The following is a 24,235-nucleotide window of genomic DNA, read 5'->3' on the forward strand; positions in this document are numbered from 1 at the left end:
TCGCAGTAGGGCGTCGTGCCACCGCTGCGTAGACCGGCAAGAGACCAGTGCAGTAAACGGTAGTTCGTACCGGTGCAAGAAATGCAACCGACGGCACGAGCCGAGGCAGTGTCCTGCTTACGGAAAAAGATGCAACACTTGTCGAAAGCTGCATCACTTTGCGATTTGTTGTCCGGCCAGGGCGCTTGTCAACGAAGTCGGCGCACAGTTCAATGATGAGTTTGATGTTCTTGACGTCTGCATCGACAGCTGCATTACTGGTGATTGGACTGTCGAAGCCAAAGTTGGGGGTCGAAAAGCATTATTCAAGGTGGATACCGGAGCACAAGCAAGCCTCTTACCATTTTCGATATACCGCAAGTTGAAAACTGCCGAACTGAATCCTACGAGCTCTGTGCTGCGAGCATACAATGGAGGCATCATCACCAACTTCGGAACAACAGTCCAAAAAATAACCGTTGGAGATGCTACAACTACAGTGAAATTCTACGTGGTGAAAAATGGACGTCGTGCAATACTGGGGCTTCACGCATGCGAAGCTCTAGGCCTTGTGCAGCGCACAGTGGACACTGTCAACACTTCTGCTGAATACGAAGCGATCAAGCACTTCAGGCACGTCTTTGAGGGTTTAGGATGCCTAAAGCAACCATACAGCATGGTACTACAGCCAGATGCTACCCCAGTCGTCCAGCCAGCGCGGCGGGTGCCCCTGTCTTTGCGCCAACCGCTTCGCGACGAGCTTCAAAGAATGGAGAGAGCTGGTATCATCACAAAAGATGGACCTACAGACTGGGTAAGCCCTTTGGTTTTGGTCAAAAAGAAAGACGGCAGTCTTAGGGTGTGCATGGACCCGAGAAGGACCAATGAGCATATAAAGAGGCAACACTACCAGCTTCCCAGGCGAGAAGATATTGAAGCAGAATTGACCGGCGCTTGCTACTTTAGTTGCCTAGATGCAAACTCTGGATTTCACCAGATGCCCCTCGACGACGCAACATCAAAAATTTGCACTTTTGCCACTCCTTTCGGTCGATACCGTTACTTGCGCCTGCCGTTTGGCATTTCATCGGCACCGGAAGTTTTTCACAAAATGCTGAGTCAGATGTTAGACGGGCTGCCAGGAGTTCACGTGTATATCGACGACATTTTGGTGTGGGGCACTACACGTCAAGAGCATGATGAACGGCTAGTAGCAGTTCTGAAAGCTGCCGAAACAGCAGGATTGACACTAAACGCCGAAAAATGCAAGTTTGGTTTAACAGAGGTGCATTTTCTGGGTGACGTTATCGGACAAAAAGGAATTTCCCCGAACCCGAAGCTTGTGCGCAATCTGTTAGAAATGCCAACACCAAAAAGCAAAACAGATCTACAGCGCATGTTAGGAGTGATCAACTACTTCGGAAAATACGTGCCAGTGTTGTCAGAACGAACAGCGATGCTGCGAGCGCTTATCAAACCGCAAGTCGAGTTCGAGTGGACCGAAAACCACGCGAAGGAATGGAAATGCATCACGCAGGCACTTGCGACATCACCCTTGCTAGCAATATTTGACCCCAAAAAGAAAACAAAAATAACTTGCGATGCGTCCAAGGACGGCGTCGGAGCGGCGCTTTTACAGTGTCACGGTGGTGACTGGCGACCGGTGGCATATGCTTCACGAGTCTTAACACCACCGGAGCAGCGTTACGCGCAAATTGAAAAGGAGACGCTGGGCATTCTGTTCGGTTGCGAGAAGTTTCATCAGTTTGTGTATGGACAGACGGTCATTATCGAGACCGACCACAAGCCACTTCTGTCAATCGCTGCTAAAGGAATTTGTGACATGCCCCCACGATTGCAGAGATTTTTTTTAAGACTTCTCAGATATGACTATGTTCTACAGTACGTTCCAGGGAAGCACCTGGTTTTGGCAGACATGCTCTCACGATCGACTACACCCGGGGGTGTCGACAATGCTGGTGCCACAGAAGACGTCGAAGTTCACGCACTACAGCTCCTGAACGGCATGGTCACGGTAACAACGCAGCAAAAACTGGCAAAGGAAACTGCTCGTGACTGCTACTTGCAGACTGTCGTCAGCAACTTATCAGCAGGAAACCCAATTCAAGGTGAGCTGAAGCCGTTTTCATCTGAACTGTCAGTAATCAACGGAATTCTGTTCAAAGGAACAAAAGCTGTCATACCGAGAAGCATGAGACAAGAAATGCTAACAAGAATTCATGCCGGCCACCTTGGCTTAAACAAATGCAAAGAAAGAGCAAGACTTCTCGTTTTTTGGCCAGGCTTGAACAACGACATCGCAGTGCTTCTCCAAAACTGTTCTACATGCAGAAAGTTTGCGTACCAGCAAGCCAAAGAACCGCTGATAATGCGCCCGGTGCCGCAGTGTGCGTGGTACAGGGTCGGAGCGGACATCTTTTGTTTTGGGGGAAATTCTTACGTTGTCGTATATGATGCTCTTTCCAACTTCCCAGATGTCGAGAGGCTTCCAGACACAAGTGCAAGAAGTGTTGTTGCGGCTCTCAGTGCTATGTTTGCTCGATACGGCATTCCTATCGAACTGTGCACTGATAATGGACCACAGTTTTCAAGCCAAGAGTTCGCAGCCTTCGCTAAAGAGTATGATTTTGCGCACGTCACGTCTAGCCCACACTACCCGCAGTCTAACGGCCTTGCTGAAAAAGGTGTGCAAATTGTCAAGCGGATAATGAAGAAAACTCAAGACGCACGACATGACTTCTGGCTAGGCCTTCTGGCCTACCGATCAACGCCACTGATTGATGGTCAATCCCCTGGCGAGCTTCTTCAAGGCAGGCGCCTTCGATCTAATCTCCCTGATTTTGGCGGTATCAAGACTATCGAAGTCAAGAAGCACCGCCAGACGCCCAAAGGACAGCCGTTGCCTCAACTAGGTAAAGGTGACGTCGTCAGGCTGCGAGACACAACTTGGTCACAGAAAGGAAAGGTGGTTGGGGAAGCTGCCCCGAGGTCCTACCACGTTGTAACTGAAAGTCGTCGTGTTCTTCGGCGCAACAGGCGACACCTGCTTCATTCCAGCGAGCAGTATGCTGAAACAAGTGACGATGACACCGACGACGACTGCGCAGACGAAGCTGACCCAAATGCAAGGAACAGTCCAGGGAGTGTGACACCGCAGCCTTATGGCACTACAAGTGCAGCACCCCAGCAGCCTCCGGGGCTCTGACCAACATCTAGCCCACGGTGCCACGCCTTCGGCTTCGATTACCCATCCAGAGCAACCCACAAGTGTCATCAGTCTGAGGAGGTCGACTTGTACCGCGAAGCCTCCCCAACGTCTTCGTTATGACGCTGCTTTCAATCAGTTATCAAGAACTTGAACCACTGTCTTGTGCTAACCTTGGAAGGATGTATCGGGCTTGCGTGATAACACGATAACAATGTGCCTGACATGCGCAGTGCTTAAACCGCGCTATCACGAAGGCTATATATATCAATGCTCCGCAATAAACTTGCTCTTCTTGTTCTGGCCTTCATGCTGTCGAGTGCCGTCATTGCGAACTGATACAACTGTCGCCGGAAGTCTCGCCAGGTGGGGATAGCGGACTTGTGGTTTTCAAACCACGTCTTGGTGGAGTCTTCCAGTGCGAAATAGACATTGCGTAGCTTGCGGTCCTCTTCCCACAGGTTAAACGCAGCAACTCGGTCGTAGCTGGCCAACCAGTCTTCCACATTTTCGAACTTGTCTCCATGAAACAACGTGGGAGTGCGAGGTGCATGAAGAAGCGGCGCTGGGGGACTGGCGGCATTCTGGGTGGTCGGACTTGTCGCAGTGGACGTCATTGCGCGGGGTCAGGATTTAAGCCTCGCAAGCGGCGGCTTGCCATATGGACAGGTATCGTGTCCACGGGGTGCAGCTGGGCGTCGTCGGAGGCTCCCGGGAGCTCTTCGTGCATCGGAAAATACCTCGCACCTGCACCAAAAAGTAAAAGTCACCGAAATCCAGCAGAAAGGGCAGAAGGGCACACCAAAACACGGCAGGCAGACACACTCAGCGAACGAACAAAGACGACCAGCGGGTGCTGTCCCACCGCATGGCGGCGCCAGTAAATGGCTAACAAAGTGGCAATATGTAGTAAATAAAGCCTTAGGAGCAATGCATACGGGGAAAGCAGCTGGTAAGGATCAAGTAACAGCACATCTGTTGAAGGATGGAGGTGAGACTGCGCTAGAAAAACTAACCAGCCTGTATACACAATGCCTTATGACCTCTAGCGTAAACCAGGAGCTTGGAAGAACGCTAACATCACATTAATACGTAACAAAAGGAGGCGCCAACTGCTTTGAAAAATTAGACCGATCAGTTTACTATTCGTTGTTTATATGTGATTCACCAAGGTAATCGCTTAAAGAGTCAGGACAACCTTAGATTTTATTCAACCGAATGATCAGGCAGGCTTTCGTAAAGAATGCCCGACGATTGGCCATATTCATACTGTCAATCAGGTGATAAACAAGTGAACAGAATATAACCCACCCTTATTTACAGCCCTCATAAATTAGCAGAAAGCATTTGACTCATTCGAAGCCTCAGCAGTTATGCAGGAATAGCGAAATCAGGGCCTAAACCTCATCTAAGAATATTAGAAGGCATTTATAGCAGCTGCAGAGCTACTGTAGTCCTTCATAAAGTCAGCAATAAAATCCTAATATTAAATGATGTCAGGCAGAGAGACACGATGTCGCTAATGCTATTCATCGCCTCTTTGCAGGATATATTCAGAGGCCCAGATTGGGAACAGTTTGGGATAATAGTTAATGGAGAATTCCTTTGTAACATCCGATTTGCTGACTACATTGCCTTGCTAAGCCGCTCAGGACGCAAGGCGGCTCTACCATTTTTATTTTCAGTGCGAGCGCTTCTCTACCTGGGAGGAAGTCACGACCCTGTAGACGAAGGAGCAGTTGTGTAGTGACCTAATCATTTTTGAACTTAGCAATCAATGTGGAGAGAATTACCCGTGCTAGGTCACGTGTTTGTGAAGTCACGTCATCACCGTCCAGTGTGAATTTCGTTTTCGCTCTACAGGGTTTGCCGCAGAACGCGCACTCTAACGCTTCCGCGTTAAAATTTCCTACTTTTCTATATATTTGCGCTCACTTCGAATAGGACGCAAGGCCGGCCGGCGTCCGGTGATCCTCGCGTCCGTCGTGGCGTCGGCGGCCTGCTCTGTGTCCGCCTACTTCGTGGAGTCACTGCTGTTCTTTGCGCTGTGCCGCTTCGTCCTGGGGTCATGCCTGGCCGTGACTTTCGTCACCAGCTCCGTGCTTTGTGAGCATATGTTTGCTCTACTCAAGCGGGTGTACCGTCCCTCCTTGAACATAATTCACGGGTGTGCACACTGTGCGTGGCGCGCTGTTCCTATAAGCCGCCATTGCTTACCTCTGTAGTCGGACCTAAGCAATATGCGATTTAAAAAGTAATTTCCATGTGTCGACGCTTACTTTTTTCAGTATAGCACAGATAAATTGGTAGAGTTTACGCAGCATCACAGAATTTGGCAGTATTCCTTAAGAACACATTTGTGATATTTCTTACGTTTTTGTGTGCGTAATTAAAAAAAATACATTTGTTACCGGTCGATACTGTAAGTTGGAAGCCTTCTGTTATATCTTAGTGTTCTTTGCAATTTCTGCAATAATCACTGCCTGAGTTGAGGTTCTTGTGGGATTGCCGGGTCACATGTGCGCGTAAAACAGACTGCCGGATTTATTTTTGCAATGACGGACATCGTCAAGGCGAGTCAGCTCATTATCAAAACGTTCCCAGTGTACAAATTTCACTTACATTATGTTGGAAAACATGTGCATATACGAGCTCTTTATCTATTCCACACTGAGTGAAAGTATACACGCTACCACATGATTGTATGCCTGGTCTATACTGCGGGGTGTATTCTAGATAAACTTTTTGGAAACTTGCAGTTTGCAGAGTTACGTCACGCCGTGGGCATAATTAATGCCGCCGCTGTTATTTTGAGAAAACTGCCTATGGGCACCGAGATAAAAGTGTGAGGATCATACACCGATACACCGCGCTTAGCCATGTAAACGCAGCGCTCAAAAATAGTGCTTCTCTATACTCAGGAACAGAATACCTTGTAGGAACTTGCCGATGTACGGGTAGGTCACGGCCAGGTGAGTGTCGAACCCAGCACACGCGAAGTACCAAGACCCTGGTGCGGGGCAATGTGAATGTGTACACTGGTTCTGCACCGTCGACCAGGATGTCGTCGACCTAGGCATACGCCATTGTCAGGCCACGAGTTATCTCTGTGATAAATTGATAAAAATTTTTGTCCGAGTTCCGTACCCTGAAAGGTGTACGCACTAATTGTACCATATTAAATGTCTGTTTAACGTTTACAGCATCTCCTTCGGCTTTAACGAAGTCCGGGGGTCCCCTTGGCATTGAGGGCAGCACATAACCTGATGCACAAGCGTTGTACCTCTTACGGATGTCTACCTGTGGTAGGTGTCGTTTTGCGCTGGCTTCTATGGCATATAGGCAAATAAGACCGTCATGTGCCAAGCTCGATCTTGTAGCTGTGCTGATTGTTTAATTTCGTTGTACGTTGGGATAACTCCACATCCGCTTTATGCATTCTGACCACATGAAGTGTTCCGGCTGTGGCGGCAGGAGCATCACAGCCCATAGCGCAACTATTGCATGGGAAAGTAGTGGGACGGAGTGCCCTTGCTTTTCTGCGCCAGCTTTTCAGCGGCACGAGCTCTTTTAGGCTACCGCGTCAAAAACGAAATGGTAGCAATAATACCAACTCATCACAGCACCAAAAGTACAAACAAAAGCTTCTCGTGCGAAGCTTTTTAGAACAACCTTAAAACAGCTAAAGAGGCATAAAAACGGTCTCGCCATTCGCGTTAAGGTCGACCTTCCACAAGGGACAAACCATCGAACAACGCAACTTCGCCATGCAGCGTTCCTCCCTTGTATGTGGTGCGAAAACACACTATTTTCTTTCTCTCTCGATCTACCTGTTTTGAGATATTATTTCCCGGCTTTCATCGTTTGCCGCCGCGCCGGCAGACATGAGGTAATGGGCGCGAAGAATTGGTTCTTGCTCCCCGCCCTCCGCGTTTCCGACCCATCCGCTCGCACGCCGCTGTCGGCTTCGCAGGCTGATTGAAGCACGATTTTGTAGCTATCGTTAAATCTATTGTGTCATTTGGCGTGTATCTTCACGTTTCTGATCAAACAGTAGCGTATCTCGGATCGAAGGCGGCACATATTCATGAGGCGCTAGGAGCGTCACTTAAAAGTAGCGTCGACGCCGAGAATATCAATGTGGCTTCAAGTGTGAAGTGAATGCAAGTTCTTTTTTTCTGCAATGACTCAGAGGTTTTTGGTGCAATGCAAGCAACGTAAGGGATGGTAATGCAAACAATGTAAAGGATGGTTAGGTACAATCTTCTGACTTGTTTCAGTTGTGGTGCGAAACCATATACGCGATTCGAAAGCGCGCAGTCTAAAGATGAACGTTTGCTTCGGCTTTTCGGGCCGTTCCGTCTGCAGGCCAACGCTAAATAAACGTTGAAAACCATGTCACTTCGGTGGCTCATAGGAAAAAGTGCCCTGCAAGGCTAACAAGAAATAAAAGTTAATGATTCACATATTAGCAGAACCCTGTGGCGACCAAAGTACCATGTAGGGTGTGGTTAAGAGAGTTCTTCGGCCTGGTTGCTTCTCCGATACTCCGAACCTAACTAGATACGATGCGGGCATCGTGCGCTCTTTGTCCCTTTAGGCTCTTTTTTCTTTTTGTGTGTGCGCTATGCGCTCCTATGCTTAGCCGCATCTTTCGTGCCCTGCAGGCGCTGCGTGTAATGGCAGCGTCGCTGCGGCGATCTCACGCTGCACGTGGGTGGATAGCGTTTCGCGCAGGCCTCGGTCTCTGCTTCCTCGTGTAAAGCATTGAGCGAGCAATTCACAGCATAGCGCTGTGTTAGATGTTGGCACCGCGAGAATTTCGGGGCGCAAGTTCACCTCATGTAGGTTCGTTTTAAGTCGTGAATAAAGCGGTGTCTTCGTATGCGGTCCCTTTCAGTAGTTAAAAGAAATTGTTTTTTGTTTCAAGCGAAACCCATTGCTTCCTATTGTGGCCTTTGCCCCACCCATATTTAAGCTCATACGCGCTGGTCATTCTGTTTTGCTGTATTAAGACGTCCTCAACCTTGGCTAACATTCGCACTCGCGACAAGGATAACCAGAAGGGCGCCTCACCTGCCTCAAACGTTACAGGCTCTCTTAACCTTTCATTTACACATCTGTGTCTGGCCGTCCTAATTGCTTCTCTTCAAAGTGGCATGGAATATAGCATATAGCAGGGTTTATTCGCTCCGAGGAAAGCAACTGTGCCACTGCTGACCGTAAGACGTGGATCCGTGTCAGCGGAATAAACCCGCTTGCATGTTCCCCGAAAGAGGCGGAATGTAATCGCATGAGTAACCGGCATTAGGTATGCGTAGTCTACGACAACGCCAGCGCCTTTTGGTCAAGTATACAATTCCTTCGTAGTTACTGCCATAATTGCGAAACATTTAATTTTCGTCAATGTTTATTAGATAGAATGCGGGGCCTGCTGCCGCGGCGACACAGCAGTGCGGGCAGCCAGAAACACTGGGTCGACCATGTGCGACAGAGCACTGAGTGCCACCTCCGGCCCTCAAGCGATGCAGTGCAACAACTTGTGACGCGTTCCCTTGTATGCGACCCGCGTGTTGCAGTGTTCGAGATCGTGGGCGGCGAGTACCGCGCCGCGTACGTCATGCTGTCCCAGTTCGGATTCTCCTTCGGCCTGCTCTTCGTGGCAGTGATGGACCAACACCAGCTCTCTTGGAGGGCCGTCCAGCTCTGCTGCTCGCTGCCTGTCATCGCGTGCGCCATCGCCTTCCTGTGAGTTTTCCCTCTCTCTCTCTCTGTTTCGAGTACCGACCAGCGGAACATCAGTCGAAGGTCGCTCAAGTATAAATGGGATTTTTTTATTATGAAAAACGAAACCTCTCTGCACCATTTCATCTTTTTTGTTCAGTAGAATATTTGAGCTTCTCCAAAGAGACAAAACCTGCCAACATAAGTTATTTAGGATTCATGCAGCAGTGTATGTTTCTATAGCAGTGACCAATTTCCGCGCAGGCTACGGGTCAGTCGCATATAATCTGATGTAAGCGCGACATTTTAAAGGTGTAAAGACACGAAATTGCGCGATGCCTGTTTTAATTTGCAATGATGTGTAACATGAAGCTTGGATTACCGCGCAAAATTAGTCTATGGTCCGTAAACAATTAATGTTTTTCTCGAGCGTAGTTTCTATTTAGGTTTTATCAGTCGGTCGGCACTTGTGGTGTCGCAACTATGAGATCACGTGACACATGCAAAAACCGCAGAAAGTATGCTGTTTGTTAACTCGCTGCCATTCCGACTTCTGGATCAGGATACTGTAAAACTCAGTCGTATAAAGTTACGAAGCCGTGAATATGCGAATATACTGTGGTTTTTATGCCTAAAGTGATGAATTTCCTTGTTGTGACGGCGTCACTATCATTCATATGCAGAAATTGACAGGGAAACTACATGGAAGGAGAAATCTAATTCTAAATCACTGCTTGACCGCAAGAGAAATAACATGGCACCTAAGTTAACAAATGTCTCGCGTATCGTTATAAAGGAAGAACACACTGAGGAAAATTAACTTTCTCCACCTGACAAAGATTTTGATACTGTTGTGGCTATATTTAAATGTTCGAAAATAGCAAAAAATAAGAAAAAATGATTGATCAGATTTACGCGCACTTTTGTGTCAATTGATAAGGCGGTGCTAGTTATGCACCCTGCACAAAAGTAGCCTCAGTTCATAATGCTAAAAAGCGTGTCGCGTGCCCTCAGGATGAGATTTATTAAATACGCATATTTTACAATCTTGCAACAACATTGCAGCCTTATAAAATACTCTGTGTACAAGACGCATATGCAAGGCGCTTGGTTGATTTCCTGTTCTCATTCTCCACTTCACCTGTTCGGGTGACTTTCTCGACACAACGTATGCATAAAAAATGACAACGGAACTAGCAAGACGCAAAGTCGAACAGAACCTGCAAGCAGCTGCACATTCTCGGTCAAATCGTTTTTGTAACCTTCCCAGGATTTAGCTTGCTGCTAAACAGTAGACGTTAATAGTATTGAAATTAATAGTATTTAATAGTAGTATCTATTTTCCGTACACTTTGAACTCCATAGCCTTGTCTCAAACTAATTCATACAGGTACCTCGGCATTGAGATAACGACCAGTCTAACATGGGCATATGACATAACAAAATTATGTGCTAGTGCTTCAGGACACTTGGATTCATCAGGAGATCACTTGCCCTGTCTCCCCCAGCCATCAGAGAACTAGCATATGTAACATATATTCGCAGCAAACTCGAATACGGCTCAACAGTATGGAACCCTCACCAGGCCTACCTGGTTGACTCACTAGAAGCCATCCAAAACCGGGCAGCACGTTTCATCTCCTCGCAGTACAAACCTCGGCTCAGTGTTACTGTCATGAAATCATCTCTCGATCTGAAATCTTTAGCGCTTCGCCGAAAAATTTCAATTCTGTGCCTCTTCCACAAACTGTACTTTAACTTTCCAGCACTTCGGGAAAACCTCCTGCGCACTCCGGTACGATCATTTCGCCGCTTATTTAATTCCTCTAGCATTCAACGCTTGCACGGCTCCACCAATGCATTCAACAAATCGTTTCTTCCTCGTGGAAATGAATTCTGGAATAATCTACCCGAAAACATTGTCGTTGAGACTAATCCTTCCAACTTTAGGCAGCTACTCATCGAAAATTTTCAAGAATAATAAAACTTTCCTATACCCGGTGTCAGCTACGATTCACTGTAAAACCAGAAACACTTTGTTTGGACACGCTCTATTACGGTAGTGTGTATTTCTGTGTGGTTGTTCTTCACATTTTCTTTGATTGACTGTATTTATTTGTTTCTCTTCTACTTTGCCTAGTTTTCACAATTTTGTTTCCCTTTTCATATGTATGACCGTCGGACACTATGTACCCCCCCCCCCCCCTCATGTAATGTCCCTACGGGACCCTTAAGGGTTTAATGATGATGATGATGACGACAGCACCAAGCAGCAGGGATGAGGAACAAAGATGGGAGGCGCGGACAAAGGTCAACGCTGGTTCTCGCCCACTTCCTTTGGTCGCCGTATTTACTTCGTTGCACTAGAGACAGTTTCACGGCTTACCACTGTGGTGTGGGCAGTGCTGTGCATGCTCAGTAGGGTGCCTCTGAAATTCATATGAGAGGGCGTATCGGTCGAAGGGCACTGAAAATATGGCTGCTACCAGAAGTGAAAATTTGAAAGCCTATCAGTCTGAAGTGAATACTTTGTCAAACCTGCTCTCTTTAAAAATAGTGAGAAACCTGAGGTGGCTGTTTTTATACGAGCGCTGAGCGATCGGCTGACGCGTGTCACCACCGGTCCTGTCCCTGATCCTTAGGGTTGCGAAGGAGTCCCCGCGGTGGTTAGTGGCCCGTGGAATGTTCGAGGAGGCCGAGGTCGTGATGATGCATGCGGGCCGTGTCAACGGCATCAGCCGTTACCGCTCCACGGCCCTCTGGAGAAACGCCCGGAATGAGATAGAAGAGGTGAGCGTTTCGTCAACGTCCTTGCGCCCCACAGGAGCGGTGATATTTGAAGTTTAGACAGTGAACCGTTCGTAGAGATGAGAAGAGCAAACTCATTTGTCAACGGCGAACAGATACTAAGCAGGATGCGACGTTGTTCGAGCACTCAGCGCCGATGACTAAAGACGGGCTGTGCAATGGAAACGCTAGACAAAAAAGTTAATGCGCTCACAGTCGGACCAGGTGATTGCTATCAACGCTCCTAGAGATGGTACCGATGCTAATGGATGACCGAAAACGAGCAAAACTTCACCAGCCCAGGTCCTCTTCAAGGCAACCACTTTACCCAGGCAGGCACGTTTCATGTTAAGAATTTGCTTTTTTTTGGAGAGGACAATTTGCCACATAAATGGGCCAAGAAAAAGAAGAAAAAAATAGATAAGGTGGTATGTTTTAAATTTCACCGATTGTTATTAAAGAAACAGCATCATGTACGGTCAGCGTGGTCTTTGAACGTGGATTGTGTAGTAAGGTGGACGTTATGCAGGTGAAGGGGCTCAATAAAGAAACGAATTATGAAAGGGAGCAACTTTATGTTCTAAAATTGAAGACCGTCAACAATGATGAGGAACCTACTTTTAAAATTCTCTAAATCGCTATGTGGTTCCATATATGAAACGTAAAGAATACATACATCATATCCGGTTGAATGGGCTTTCCCACATTGCAATTTAATAAAAAGGCGCCGCTACGCGTGGTATCGTCGCCGAAATGAAGTTAACGTCTAGGTCATCAAACAAATAAAGAGCGTCTTTATTTGGTGCTCAAGAAATACGAGAGACACCGTTTTATAAACAAGCAACACATGGAAGCCACCTAAACAAACCTTCAAATACGTGTATTATAAACTTTATATCTGAAAATGCAACACCGGTTAAAAGAACTTTAAAAAATTGGCGATGGTTTAGCCCTGGTTAAACCTGGAGGGATGCGATAGCTACATCTAGCCGAGTGGAACTTATCTAGTTGAACTGAAAAGTCAGTCTTTCGCCGCTCCGTTTCGCTGGGCGTTCCTTCTTCATCTTCGTCCCACTTGACACGGCGCATGCGCAGAGCTGTGGCAGCTGGGTTTCGCCAGCACGCCGCCTGCAGCAGGAGCTGCTCCGCACCACTTGGTTGGTCACGCGGCCTACCAGGTGACGAACCAGGTGATCAGCCACGGCGCCTTGCCGCCGGCATCTGCTCCGCACCACGTGACCAACCACGTGACAGCGTGGCGGCGCAGCCACGGGGCGGCACTGCAGCCACTAGTGCCGCCACCGCCACGGCGCCGCCACGCTGAAGGCTGGAAATGCTACTATAATGTAGCTATCGCTACAAAACAAGGTATACTGTCTATGTAGACGGCATTCAATTTGACCTTATAGCCTGGCTCCTGAGAAATATAAATGAAAATGTTGATTAGTTATTTTCTTTGATTTTTTTAAGCGAGATTTATTGCCTCAGGACATCGAATATGGGCGAAGTTGTGATGAAAGATGTATTAATAATTAAATTAATGAAAAAAGGCTAGCTGATTTGATGAAGTCTAGTAGAGAGCAATGGTATGGTCCCTGCGTCGAGGCACTATATGAAGCGGGGTTGCTTGGTGAAAGACCCGCTACCTTCAGGCGCCGGATCCTTGTAGGCTTGAGAGCTGGGTGGTCTCACAGTAATTAGTAAATGTCGGCTTCAATGTCATCTTCAATTCAATTAAAATATGGAAACGTTAAAAAAAGGACCTATATCAATAGTATACGAGCGAGTACACAAGCTTTTTCGAGGCATGAAGACTATTGGTTTATAAAGCTAGGCTCTGCCTACTTGTTCCTATTATGTAGTTCGTCCTTTACGCTATTGAAATCAAAATAAAGCTTCACCTACAAGCCTATTGTCCATCCTACAAGAATGAGTTGTACTGAAGTATTACCATAAATATAATTTAAACCTGAAGAATGCCTCCTCTTGCAGAGCCACGAGCGCTGGTCCACGGTCATCCGAGCACCATTCCGCGGCGTACTCTTGTCTTCGAATCATTTTCGCTTCGTCCTGGTCATGTTCGTCTCCAGGTGGGTAACTGAACAAGTCCTACATTTTACGCCCCAGAAATGCCTTGAGCGCCAATACAGAAGCCATTACGAAGTGTTCCACACTATAGTTACAGCCGCCTGCAGTTTTATCAGTGGCACCGAGAACTCATGGGCGCCACTGAGCGTTTCTGCATTCAGCCTCAGTTGAAATGGTCCCGCTGAGGAGCTTTGGCCGATGCCGGGACTTAGATCCTGAAGCCTCAAACAATAGGAAAATTTCAGTCATCAGCAATGGTAAATGCCTCTCAACGTGCCTACCCACCATTCGGCTCGGCGTTCATGGAAAGTAGAGCATTGTCTTCAGCTGGGCAACCAGGAGAGTCGCCTGTGACATTTTCTAGCCACTGAGCGGGTGAGAGTACAGCGGCAACCGAAGACGTCTTCATTCTAAAGCATAACACTCCAGTAAGCGGGAAGGAACCTTCAGCTGTTCGGCACTCTATTCAGCAACTTGCACAGTACGCAGCGTGGGGCGTTGAAGCGGAAGCCACCCTGAGGAACAATTAAGGCTCGGGAGTTTTAAAACGGAAGTGCAAAGGCAGGCAATCGCACACGCCCACTTGCTGGTTTGGCATGCCTGCAGACGAAGCATTCTCGCTTTGAGAGTCAGAATGGGGAATGAGGTGCTATCATAAAGTGCCCTTAACAATAATATTATGGGCGTTATTTTTATTAAATAGTATCGAAGACCAAACGCCTTTATCAACTCATTAATGACATTTGAACCCACGAAGCTCTGGTATAAAGAAATTAATTTAATAAAAATTTGAATTCTTCCCTGATTGATATGACCTATATAAGTGAGTTAATTTAGTACTAAAAAAGAAAACTTCTATGAAAGAACGGCCACGGAGAAGAGAGATGGGCCTGCACGAAAAAAGAAACGTTTGAAACGAAATCAGACCTGCCGGGGTAGCTGAGTGGTTAGGGCGCTCAGCTACTGAGCCGAAGTACCCGGGTTCGATCCCTACCGCGGCGGCCACGTTTCAATAGAGGTAAAACGCATAGGCGCCTGTGTGCTGTGCGATGTCATTGCACGTTAAAGATCCCCAGGTGGTCGAAATTATTCCGGAGCCCTCCTGTACAGCGCCTCTTTCTTCCTTTCTTCTTTCACTCCCACCTTCCTCTTACGGCACAGTTCGGGTGTCCGCCGCGATATTACAATTATTGTGCCATTTCCTTTCTTCGAAAACCAATTTTCAATTTTTTGTTTCAAAGAAATGACTTGAAATACAAAGAACAGCGTATTCACGAATTTTCGAAATTAAGGTCGCTATCCGTAGCTTAGCTCAGCGTCTTCTTTCGAAATCAAGGACATGCAATGTTCATTAACACGAATGAGAAATTATGGTACTGCGAAAAAACCTGACAAGAATGCTTTTACGTACGATCGATGCCGTACAATTAAGCCTGCTTCTGAATATTGTAAAAGCTGTTATAACGCAGTGCATGCAGGGTACCCGACATAGTTTCAAAACGACCGAGTTGGTGACACCTGTTCAAAACTGAGTGCAAAACATGGAGGAGAAGGGAAGACGACACAGCACGCAGCGCAAAGCCTGCCTTGTTTTCTTTTACTTTTTTCGCGCTGTTGCCTGGACAAGAATATTTGAGGTTACATTTGAGAGCATAGTTCAACACAGCAAGTAAAAAACCCGCGGACCTTGCCTCATGCGGGCCTTTCAAGATCGCATCCATTGAGCAATAAGGCAACGAAATAGCGGGCATTGCAGGCTGTTTGAACGTTTATCGCAGGTTTTCGTGCACCCTGGGATACTTGGCATGGATTTCGCTCTACGTGGGGCCCGCCTGGCGCACGTGTTATGGAGGCTAAGACACTCGCTTCTCTCGACATGGCCTCCGTGATGGTTGGCTACGCCCTTATGGAGCGGTAAGGACACCGGCGCACGACGACCTCTTGCTTCCTCGCCTCTGCACTTGCGATGGCGCTCAATTCACTTGTTCACAGCGGTTAGCCGCTCTCAACTGACCTGCTGACGTGACTAGAGGAGCAGTGACTCGGGAAAAACACTACAAGTTCCGCGCTTAGAATTAGATCTTCTGATAGTGGTCTTGAAGGTCAAGTGGCTACAGGACTGTGCTGTACGACTAGAAGTAGCATTTATACTGTAAGGGCCTTACCTCGCGGACACTCGACGCCTTTTATTTATTCTAAACAGACAGCAACACTACGCGGCGGTTTCATCTGCGAAAACTCACGTCTGAAGAAAGATTGGTCTAATGTAATTAACATTATGCATTTGGTAGTGAACCTGAACTTGGTTTATGAGCTGCGCTGATTAGCGCAGTGCTTTAGATATGTTTACTTGAATCATGTGCAGTTTTCCAAAGGGCGGCGAAACCATAGCGCAACATCTTATTAACCGAACTGAGCCCTCAAGCTCCCTCCAGGAAAAAATATGGCCGTTACACGCAGGCGCAAAAGCTCTTCTGTTACTCAAAAAACGGCGTGCCTGGCGGCTTCCATGTCATCGTGGATAAGAATGATAACTTCGCCACCTGCCTATGTCGCAGATCATTGAATGCACAATAAAAATTCATGGAGACTCGTGGAATTAATTATGGCGAATATAGCCCTAATTGGCTGGGGAAGGACAGGGTAATTAAAGGGAGATGGGAGAGACCTTTGTCCTACACTGCTGGCAGTTATGCTGATGACAATGGTGAACCTAGCCTGCCGGAGATGCTCATGTATTGTATCATAAACGTTCTCTTCTTCTTCGCTTTTTAATACTTGTTGCTCGAAATCTTCCTCTTCTTCCAAGCTCTGGTACAGACCAGTGAATCACACTACCTGCTAAGTAGTCGCGCGTGCAGTGTGTGCTTAAAAGATGTGGATGCCTTTATTTTAGCGCAGCTGAACTTATACCTTGGTTTCTACACAAGTCAGCTTTATATCTATACCCAGGTGAGGTAAACCTTCAGCATCATTTTTGCTCACAGCGCAACAAGAACGGGACACGAGACGAAAGACTAACACAAACACAGAAGAAAGCGTGAGGGCAAGAGAAAGGGAACGCGTGAGAAGTGAACACGAAGAAATTTGCGACGGTGTAAGAGCGAAAGTGACGCGGACGAAAAAACCGTAAATATGATGGAAACTAGGTGAAGGGAAAAGGGAGGCTATATATAGGAGCTTGGCCACCGCACAGTGCGCTGCTGACCATACTGACGCCTTAATACACGTAATTAATATGCTCCTGCACTTAGATTTCCAGCCGCAGCGAAGGCTCAGTGGTTATGGTGCTCGGCTGATGACCTGAAAACACGGATTTGATTCTGACCGCAGCGGTTGCATTTCGATAGAGCCGAAATGCTATACACCCGAGTAATTTGCGCTGTGAGTGCACGTTTAACGAACTCCAGGTATTCAGAATTATACGGAGTCCTGCACTACGGCGTTTCTCACAGACTGAATTGCTTTGGCACGTTAAGCCCCATAACCAAACCAAACCATTTCATTTCCAGTTCAACTAGCCATGACGTACCTCGCCACAAAACTAACAGCTGGTGTAAGAGCAAACTTGCAAGCAAAAACATGGATTGTGTGGTAGCAGAGCCAGGGCTGCCCACTCTACTGCTGCTGAATCCTCGCTGACTGAGTCTCAGGAATTGCGCTACTGTAATTTTGAACGCAACCACCACACTACTTTTCTATCGAATGATATTAGCGGCGATTATTAGGAACGTCTGCCTGTATTTTATCGTCATGGGACTCATTTTTCAAGTGGCATCATGGGCGTGTTTCTGGCAACAACAGCGTAACTTTGTCTCCCAGTGTCTACGGCACCGAGAGCAGCAATCTTTGACACAGCACCAAATTAAACTGAAACGAATCGAATCATATGAACATAAGACCGTTAATCTTCTTTCAGTTTTAACGACCAATTATCTGGCGTCAATGACAATGAACGCAGCCGGCTATCGTCGGCCCTCTCAAGCCCACACGGGCTCAAAAATTAATGTTTTCGGATGCTTTCCTTGTTCACGAACCCCTCTCTTGACCAGAGGCTGACCTGGATTACAAGGTGCTGATGGTGCTGGGCCTATGGACGTCGGCCGTGTCCCACGCAGTGCTGCCCTTGCAGAACGTGGAGCTGTTCCCACAGCTGGTTCGCACCTTTGGCTTCTGTTGGGGCGAAGCATCCGCTCTCCTGGGTGCACTCTGCTCGCCCTACGCAGCAATGGAGGTGAGAGAGAGCATGGCTTGGATGCGCATGCTTGTGTATGTCTTTGTGGGTAAGCGTGTCAAGAATAGAGTGCTACAAAGGAGTACAAAATTCGTCATAATTTTCAAAGGTACAGGGCTTGTTCTACAGCATTACGGAAGCTCTTAGTGCACCCCTGAGGCTCTTAATATTTGCAAAGTGAGCAATGTGATCAAATGCTTCAACTTCAACTTGAAACTCCTTTTGGTCTTTAGGGCTACCATAAGTAGTCCGCTGCACTACTAAAAAGGAAACCATGTGCCCTGACACACTCTACATATCATGTACACCGTTGTTTTCTGATGCGGAATCAGTCTCTTGTGGGCTAAACTTCCGAAATTCTTTTTAAAATTTGTAGCTGCGACAAAATGAGGAAAGTTGTGGTAAGATAAACTACCCGTAACCCCTATAAGTACCCATACCTCCAACAAATAGAGCAAATTTGGAGTGGTATGATAAGCTACCCGTAACCCACGTAACTACCAGCAGCTCCAACAAATAGAGCAAAGTCGCTGTAAGATAAACTACCCGTAATCATAGTAGCTCCTGAGGAGACCAACCGCTGAAGACATAAAGGAATCCAGCGTTTGTTTCGTTTGCTGTGCAGAATTCAGGCGTGCCTGTTGAGGCGCGCAGGGAGTCTCTTTTGTCTTCCGTGAACATTCTCAACAAATAGTTTTATAGGTGTTAAATATCCGTTGGCTACCGTCAGTGACGATTCATGACCTTAATACAGTCCTTCTTGAACGTCGAAAGTTAGGGGTACTTCGCCTGTCGATGAAACCAGACCATCTGAGCTGCTTGCCTTTTCAATGCCACTTTGTCGAGGATAGCTATTAGCCGATCTTACCACTGAGGTGTTCGCCTGCTGTTGGGTATCCGAGTGATTCGGACCAGAAGCTTCCTGGGTTCATATCCTTAGCCATGGGCTCTCCGATGATGACTAATGTTGCAGAAACATGGGTGGCGCAACGATACCGGGCTGCGTTCATTTCATTTCAAAGGGCGTGAAGTTTTAGACAACGCACATAGGCGGTTGCATGGTATACACTTCCAGATGAACAAGGGATTCTTGAGGCCACCACTGGCGTAACTATTTTGGAAGACGAAGTGCAGGGCTCGAGTGCATCTGGCTACCGGGCTGAGCGGACGTGGCCCCTTTATGCGCCCACATCAGAACCTGGAATAACTATGGCCACCAACGCTACACAAATTGAGAGACCAGACACTCCTAGCTTATGTAATCAGCCACTGAACCAGAACAGAAGCCTCAGCTTCTGGCCATTGGCTACTAGGCGCGCAGGCCGTCGCCCAATAGCGAGGGACGAGTGGCGTCCAGCTACGCTACTGCCTCCGACGTTCCGTGCCGAGTCAAAGATAGCCTGGCTCGCCCAGGACGTTGCCATATTGTTGGTAAAACGGCGTCTCAGCACGGGTTTGGCGCTACATGCTATTCAAATAGAAGCTGCCTTATCAACTCTTCGACCGGCTGACCCTCCCGCCTCCTGATGAGCAGAGCTTTTACATGTTACAGTCTGTCGTTCTATACCACTTCGCCGTGCCGTTAGTTTGTCTCTGGATGGCAGCCCATAATCCACCAGCCTTTTGCACAACATCCCCGGATAATGCCGTCACTGCACGATTTGTCCTTGTCGCCTGTTGGACGGCGACAGCTTGCAAGCTACGTATACACCGAAGAAACATTATTTCTGGCCATCATTTCGTCACACCCACGAGCAGTTCCAGCCCCGGCACTTCTTAGCCCGGTCATGACAGAGCTACCAGCATTCTTTTTCTATAGCGCCGGTACAATAGACCCCATCGGCAGGCACTCGTTCCACATAGCTTCCCTCTCACTATCTTGGCAGTCTTACTATTACCCGGCCACGTACATCAATTAAAAACACATTTGATGCACATCGCGCCATTCTGGCGTCCCAGCTTACACCCGTCTCCAGAACGTCCTCGCCACTTAGGAGCCTGCACAATCCCCGTGTGCTTCTTTCAATACCTGGCATGAAGAAGAAGATCGATTTATCACCGATAGACCTAAAACCAGTCACTCCTGAATATTTCCATGTGCACCATGCAAACCAGGTGCACGTATACACCGACCGCTCAGTGAACCCCATCACTTCATAGTTAGGATAGCTCACCAGATTTCTCAGACAAGTGCAGAACTAACCGCTATTCGTGTCGCCATTGAGCACATCAATCAGCAGCGCCCTCAGCAGTGGTCTATTTTCACCGATTCCAAAGCTGCCCTCGAAGGCTTACAAGCTGCTATTCGCCGTGGAACCCATGAACAACTGGTCGCGAAAATCCGACAACTACATCACTCTGGCATCAATAAGGGGCACAATATTATCTACCAGTGGCTACCGGGAAACAGCGGCATAGCAAGCAATCACCGCGCAGACGAGGTCGCGCGACCTGCTCACCAAGACGCGATTTCTCGATCCCCATTTCGAGATCAGGCGCAGCAGGCAGGCTTCGCGCACTTGCGGGGATCATCATGCTTGCCGCGTGAAATTGAGGCCAATTTTCGAATTCAAGTTCAAAATCCTTGGACACAGGCCTGAAGCTCCGGCTACCGTCCGGCCTACCACGACGTGAACCAACTTTGCTGTGTCGCCTCTGGCTTGGTGTAGCTTTCAACAAGCGTTTCTCTTTCTTAATAGCCATGGTTGATAGCCCTGCATGATCTATCTGCGAGTGCGACGAGACTATAGCCCACACTTTTTGTGAATGCCCTGCCTAATGCGCCGAAAGGCAGTCTCTCTGCCATTCGCAGGAGCTTCTAGATCGACGCCCACTGACGGAAATGAATATTCTCGGCCACTGGCCCCGGCGATCGTCGGCGGTGAAGGCCTCCAAGACACTGCTCCGCTTGTTGAGAACTTCTGGCCTGCACGATAGGCTGTGACTATAGTGAACTAGAGTTCACTATAGCTGTGACTTAATAAACGCTTGCTGACATGTTCATAGTGACTTCAATTTTCTGCTACTTTCTTTTCTCCTTATTTTTTTATCCCCTCATCCCTTTCTCTCCGTGCAGGGTATCAAACCGATTATGCTTCCGGTTAACCACCTTGCCTTTTTTCTTCTTCCTCCTTCTCCTCGACGTGGATCCGACGCCCTTCATATCCCTATGAAGAGCCAAGCCTTGCAGTGGTGGCACCCGCGAGGTGCGATCGCTTTCCTTGAAGAGTCATGCATCAACATCGTACCACACGCGTCTGTGCAGCTTAATTTTAATTTTTTTTAATTGTTTTTTGGGGAAAGGAAATGATGCAGTATCTGTCTCATATATCGTTGGACACCTGAACCGCGCCGTAAGGGAAGGGTTAAGGGAGGGAGTGAAAGAGGAAAGGACGAAGGAGGTGCCATAGTGGAGGGCTCCGGAATAATTTCGACCACCTGGGGATCTTTAACGTGTCCTGACATCGCACAGCACGCGGGCGCCTTAGCGTTTTTCCTCCATAAAAACGCAGCCGCCGCGGTCGGGTTCGAACCCGGGAACTCCGGATCAGTAGTCGAGCGCCCTAACCACTGAGCCACCGCGGCGGGTAAGTCTGTGCAGCTGAAGAGCGACATTCTGCTTTTGGACGCAGCAGTGTTTTCATTAGAGCCTCTGCAGCTCTGAGAGGTTGCCGCTAATTCCTGCTCTCTCTCGAGAGAGACAACGCTTCACTTTCTACCATGTCCGCCTATACAATCGCATTTCAGGCAGCCGCTTCATCGACATCAGATTAATAGGCCAAGGGCACGGATCCACGCCTCCTCGCCAACTTCGCGTTGCTAGCCTCGGAAGCGACGCTCTATCCTGCTGCTCGCTTTTCTCGTGTATATCAGCACCCAGTGACCTCCCTGGCCATGCATCAACACAGCTTTATTGCCTACCATTCCTCATGCATCGCTACCAGGTATTGAGCCAGGGCTTTCTCAGCGCAGTTTCTTTCCACTTGACACACATTGAAGCCAGGCGCTGAGCTCATCGGCCCCGTGTAATCTGATCTCACGGCCCTGCATCAGGCAGACAATGACCACTCTTGAGCCAGGAAGCGCGGACCCGCGCTGATGAGTCAGCCTCCTCACGGAGAGCAGATGCAACCGTGCTAAGCCCCCGAGGGCATAAAAGAGCGATGGCGTAGGTCGAAGACAGAGCAGAGAGAACGAGACTCAGCGTTCTAATTTCCATCGCTCTAGCGAGGCTATCTCGAGCGGTCGTTATGCTGCCGGCCCTAGTGCCGCACATTTTCATTGCCATGTAAACAAGTCCACGTTTATTGGGCGTTAGGAATACAAGCAAAATAGTTGCAAGAAATGAGTATTGTAGGACGTCTCATCGTTAAAAAACCAACAGGGCGGACTAATAGTGCTAAGTAACGTAGTTTAAAAAAGTAAAAAGGCAGTGGCCATCAGTTACTGTCACATTACTATACAATCCTCTTACTGATAACAAAAACTAGAGGAAGCTAAAGTAGCATACCTACAAAGCATAGCAAGGAGCGATTGGAGTGTAGCATATGTACACAACGGCACTAGTGTGCATAAAGGACTTTTCTCTTTGTCCTGACGCTGTCTTGCTTCGCCTGGCATTCACCAAGCATACTGCCTAGCCACAACAGTGGAGACAGCGTGAGGTGCCCCAGTCCGAACATCGGATTCCGTATAACAACGACAGCAGCACCGAGAATTCAGTTCCCTCTGGCTCACTAGAGTCCTGCACTCATACTGCATTCAGCGTGATGTACTATATTCTTCGACAACTCTCGTCAGCTTAAGGCGTGAAAAGAGCCAACGTAATTCAGACGTTGTAATTTAATAAGCTAGAGCCTCTGTGCTTATACCAAGCTTGTCCTCGGAGGTAATCCCTACCACTTCCGTTAGGCCTTCAACTCCAACATGGACACGATGAACACGGGCATAAGTGAAGATCTGTATAGTTCGTTGTACATACTTTTCCCTTCTACTAGTATGTAGTCACTTGCGTTCTTTCGACCTGCGCTCTCTGTGAGAGGCCCTGTAGCTTAGACGCCATGCAGTCGACGAGTGTGCGATGCTCCCTGTGTTCCTGGTCCACTGTCGCAGGCTCTCGTGAGTGGTCCGTGGGCGGCGTTGGTGCTGATCGGAGGGCTGGAGGTCATCAGCGCCTGCTTGACTGCCACCCTTCCCGAGACAAGATGGCTAGTGCCGTTCACGCGCAAGAAGAGGCCGTCCCTTTTCGAGTGAGCAACGTGTGAATTCAGTCGCCGTGCTTCAGCCTCGCGTGCTGCGTGTTGGCTGCTTGCTCGAAAGATAGAAATGAGTTTGTACTCTGTATAAAAAAGCCACACTGCTCTCAAATATCTCTTTAGTAATAAATTCAATGGATTGCGGAGGCATGACCCGTAATGCGAAGTCAAGATACCCAATTGTCTTTAAGGGTAACGTACTGTGTTCCAAGAGAAGGCAACCGTGGCAGGGTGCGGCAGAGATTCAAAAGGGAAAAGACTAGGAAGTTCTCAGAGAAAAGGGGGCAGCAGCTGGTACTGGAAAATGTACATTGGAGGGATATGGAGGGGGTTTTCTGCCCTGCGGTGAACGTAGCTATACTGCTGCTGCTTACGGTAGTTCACTGCATCTGATCTATTTTCACACTGTTCCGGCCCCTTCTTGTACCAAAGAGAGCGGTGTCGGAGGCACTGGCGAGGTGCTCCACTGACCCAGCTGCTTTGGCTCAGCCTTGAGCCACCACCGTTCACGGCGCGTTGGAAGCGGGCCTTCAGGTCGCACACCCCGCAGAAGCCTCAGGATGCCATGGCACTTTTGTGCTTAACTCTTTAGCGAACATTTCCTGCATGCACTGTAAACATTGCTGCATTTACTGTCACTCTTGTTTTGAATTTTGAATTTTTTTGTTTAGTACCTTATGAGGGCGGAGCATTCTGACAGTCTCTTCCTGCGTCGTACTCAAGCATATTCTGATTTCTGCAAATTGAGTGTTTTTGTTGCGGTACATTACGTTTCCTTTGCCCATTTTAGCCTACCAGTGGCGTAACTAAACGAGTTATTCATGGTTTTATACACTGACAGATATCACTAACAGTCGCACGTGGATGGAGACACGGGATGCTCGTCGACCTTTGATAAACATAAAACAACGCGTGAGCTTAACGTGTATTCTCTGCGTGAAA

At 48.0% G+C, this 24,235-nt stretch overlaps 1 protein-coding gene across 1 annotated transcript; it reads left to right on the forward strand.

Annotated features, from left to right (window-relative positions):
* Positions 1-1,378: 1,378 nt before the first annotated feature.
* On the forward strand, positions 1,379-23,291 carry LOC144097947 (uncharacterized). The gene is made up of 7 exons (XM_077630541.1): positions 1,379-2,108; positions 2,475-3,173; positions 5,150-5,311; positions 8,785-8,953; positions 11,572-11,719; positions 17,859-18,038; positions 23,151-23,291. Exons 1-7 carry the CDS (start codon positions 1,436-1,438, stop codon positions 23,289-23,291), a joined length of 2,172 nt encoding a protein of 723 aa, XP_077486667.1. The 5' UTR covers positions 1,379-1,435.
* The last annotated feature ends 944 nt before the right edge of the window (positions 23,292-24,235 follow it).

Source organism: Amblyomma americanum, chromosome 7 (assembly GCF_052857255.1).
Source record: "Amblyomma americanum isolate KBUSLIRL-KWMA chromosome 7, ASM5285725v1, whole genome shotgun sequence".
In the NCBI taxonomy this organism is placed as follows: domain Eukaryota; kingdom Metazoa; phylum Arthropoda; class Arachnida; order Ixodida; family Ixodidae; genus Amblyomma; species Amblyomma americanum.

Bases quoted from the DNA above. Each gene is read 5' to 3' on its own strand.
- LOC144097947 (XM_077630541.1), top strand. From the start codon at position 1,436: ATGCTGCGAGCGCTTATCAAACCGCAAGTCGAGTTCGAGTGGACCGAA. The intron at 8,954-11,571 runs GTGAGTTTTCCC...CCTGATCCTTAG, and splicing joins GCGTGCGCCATCGCCTTCCT to GGTTGCGAAGGAGTCCCCGC. The intron at 11,720-17,858 runs GTGAGCGTTTCG...TCTTGACCAGAG, and splicing joins CCCGGAATGAGATAGAAGAG to GCTGACCTGGATTACAAGGT.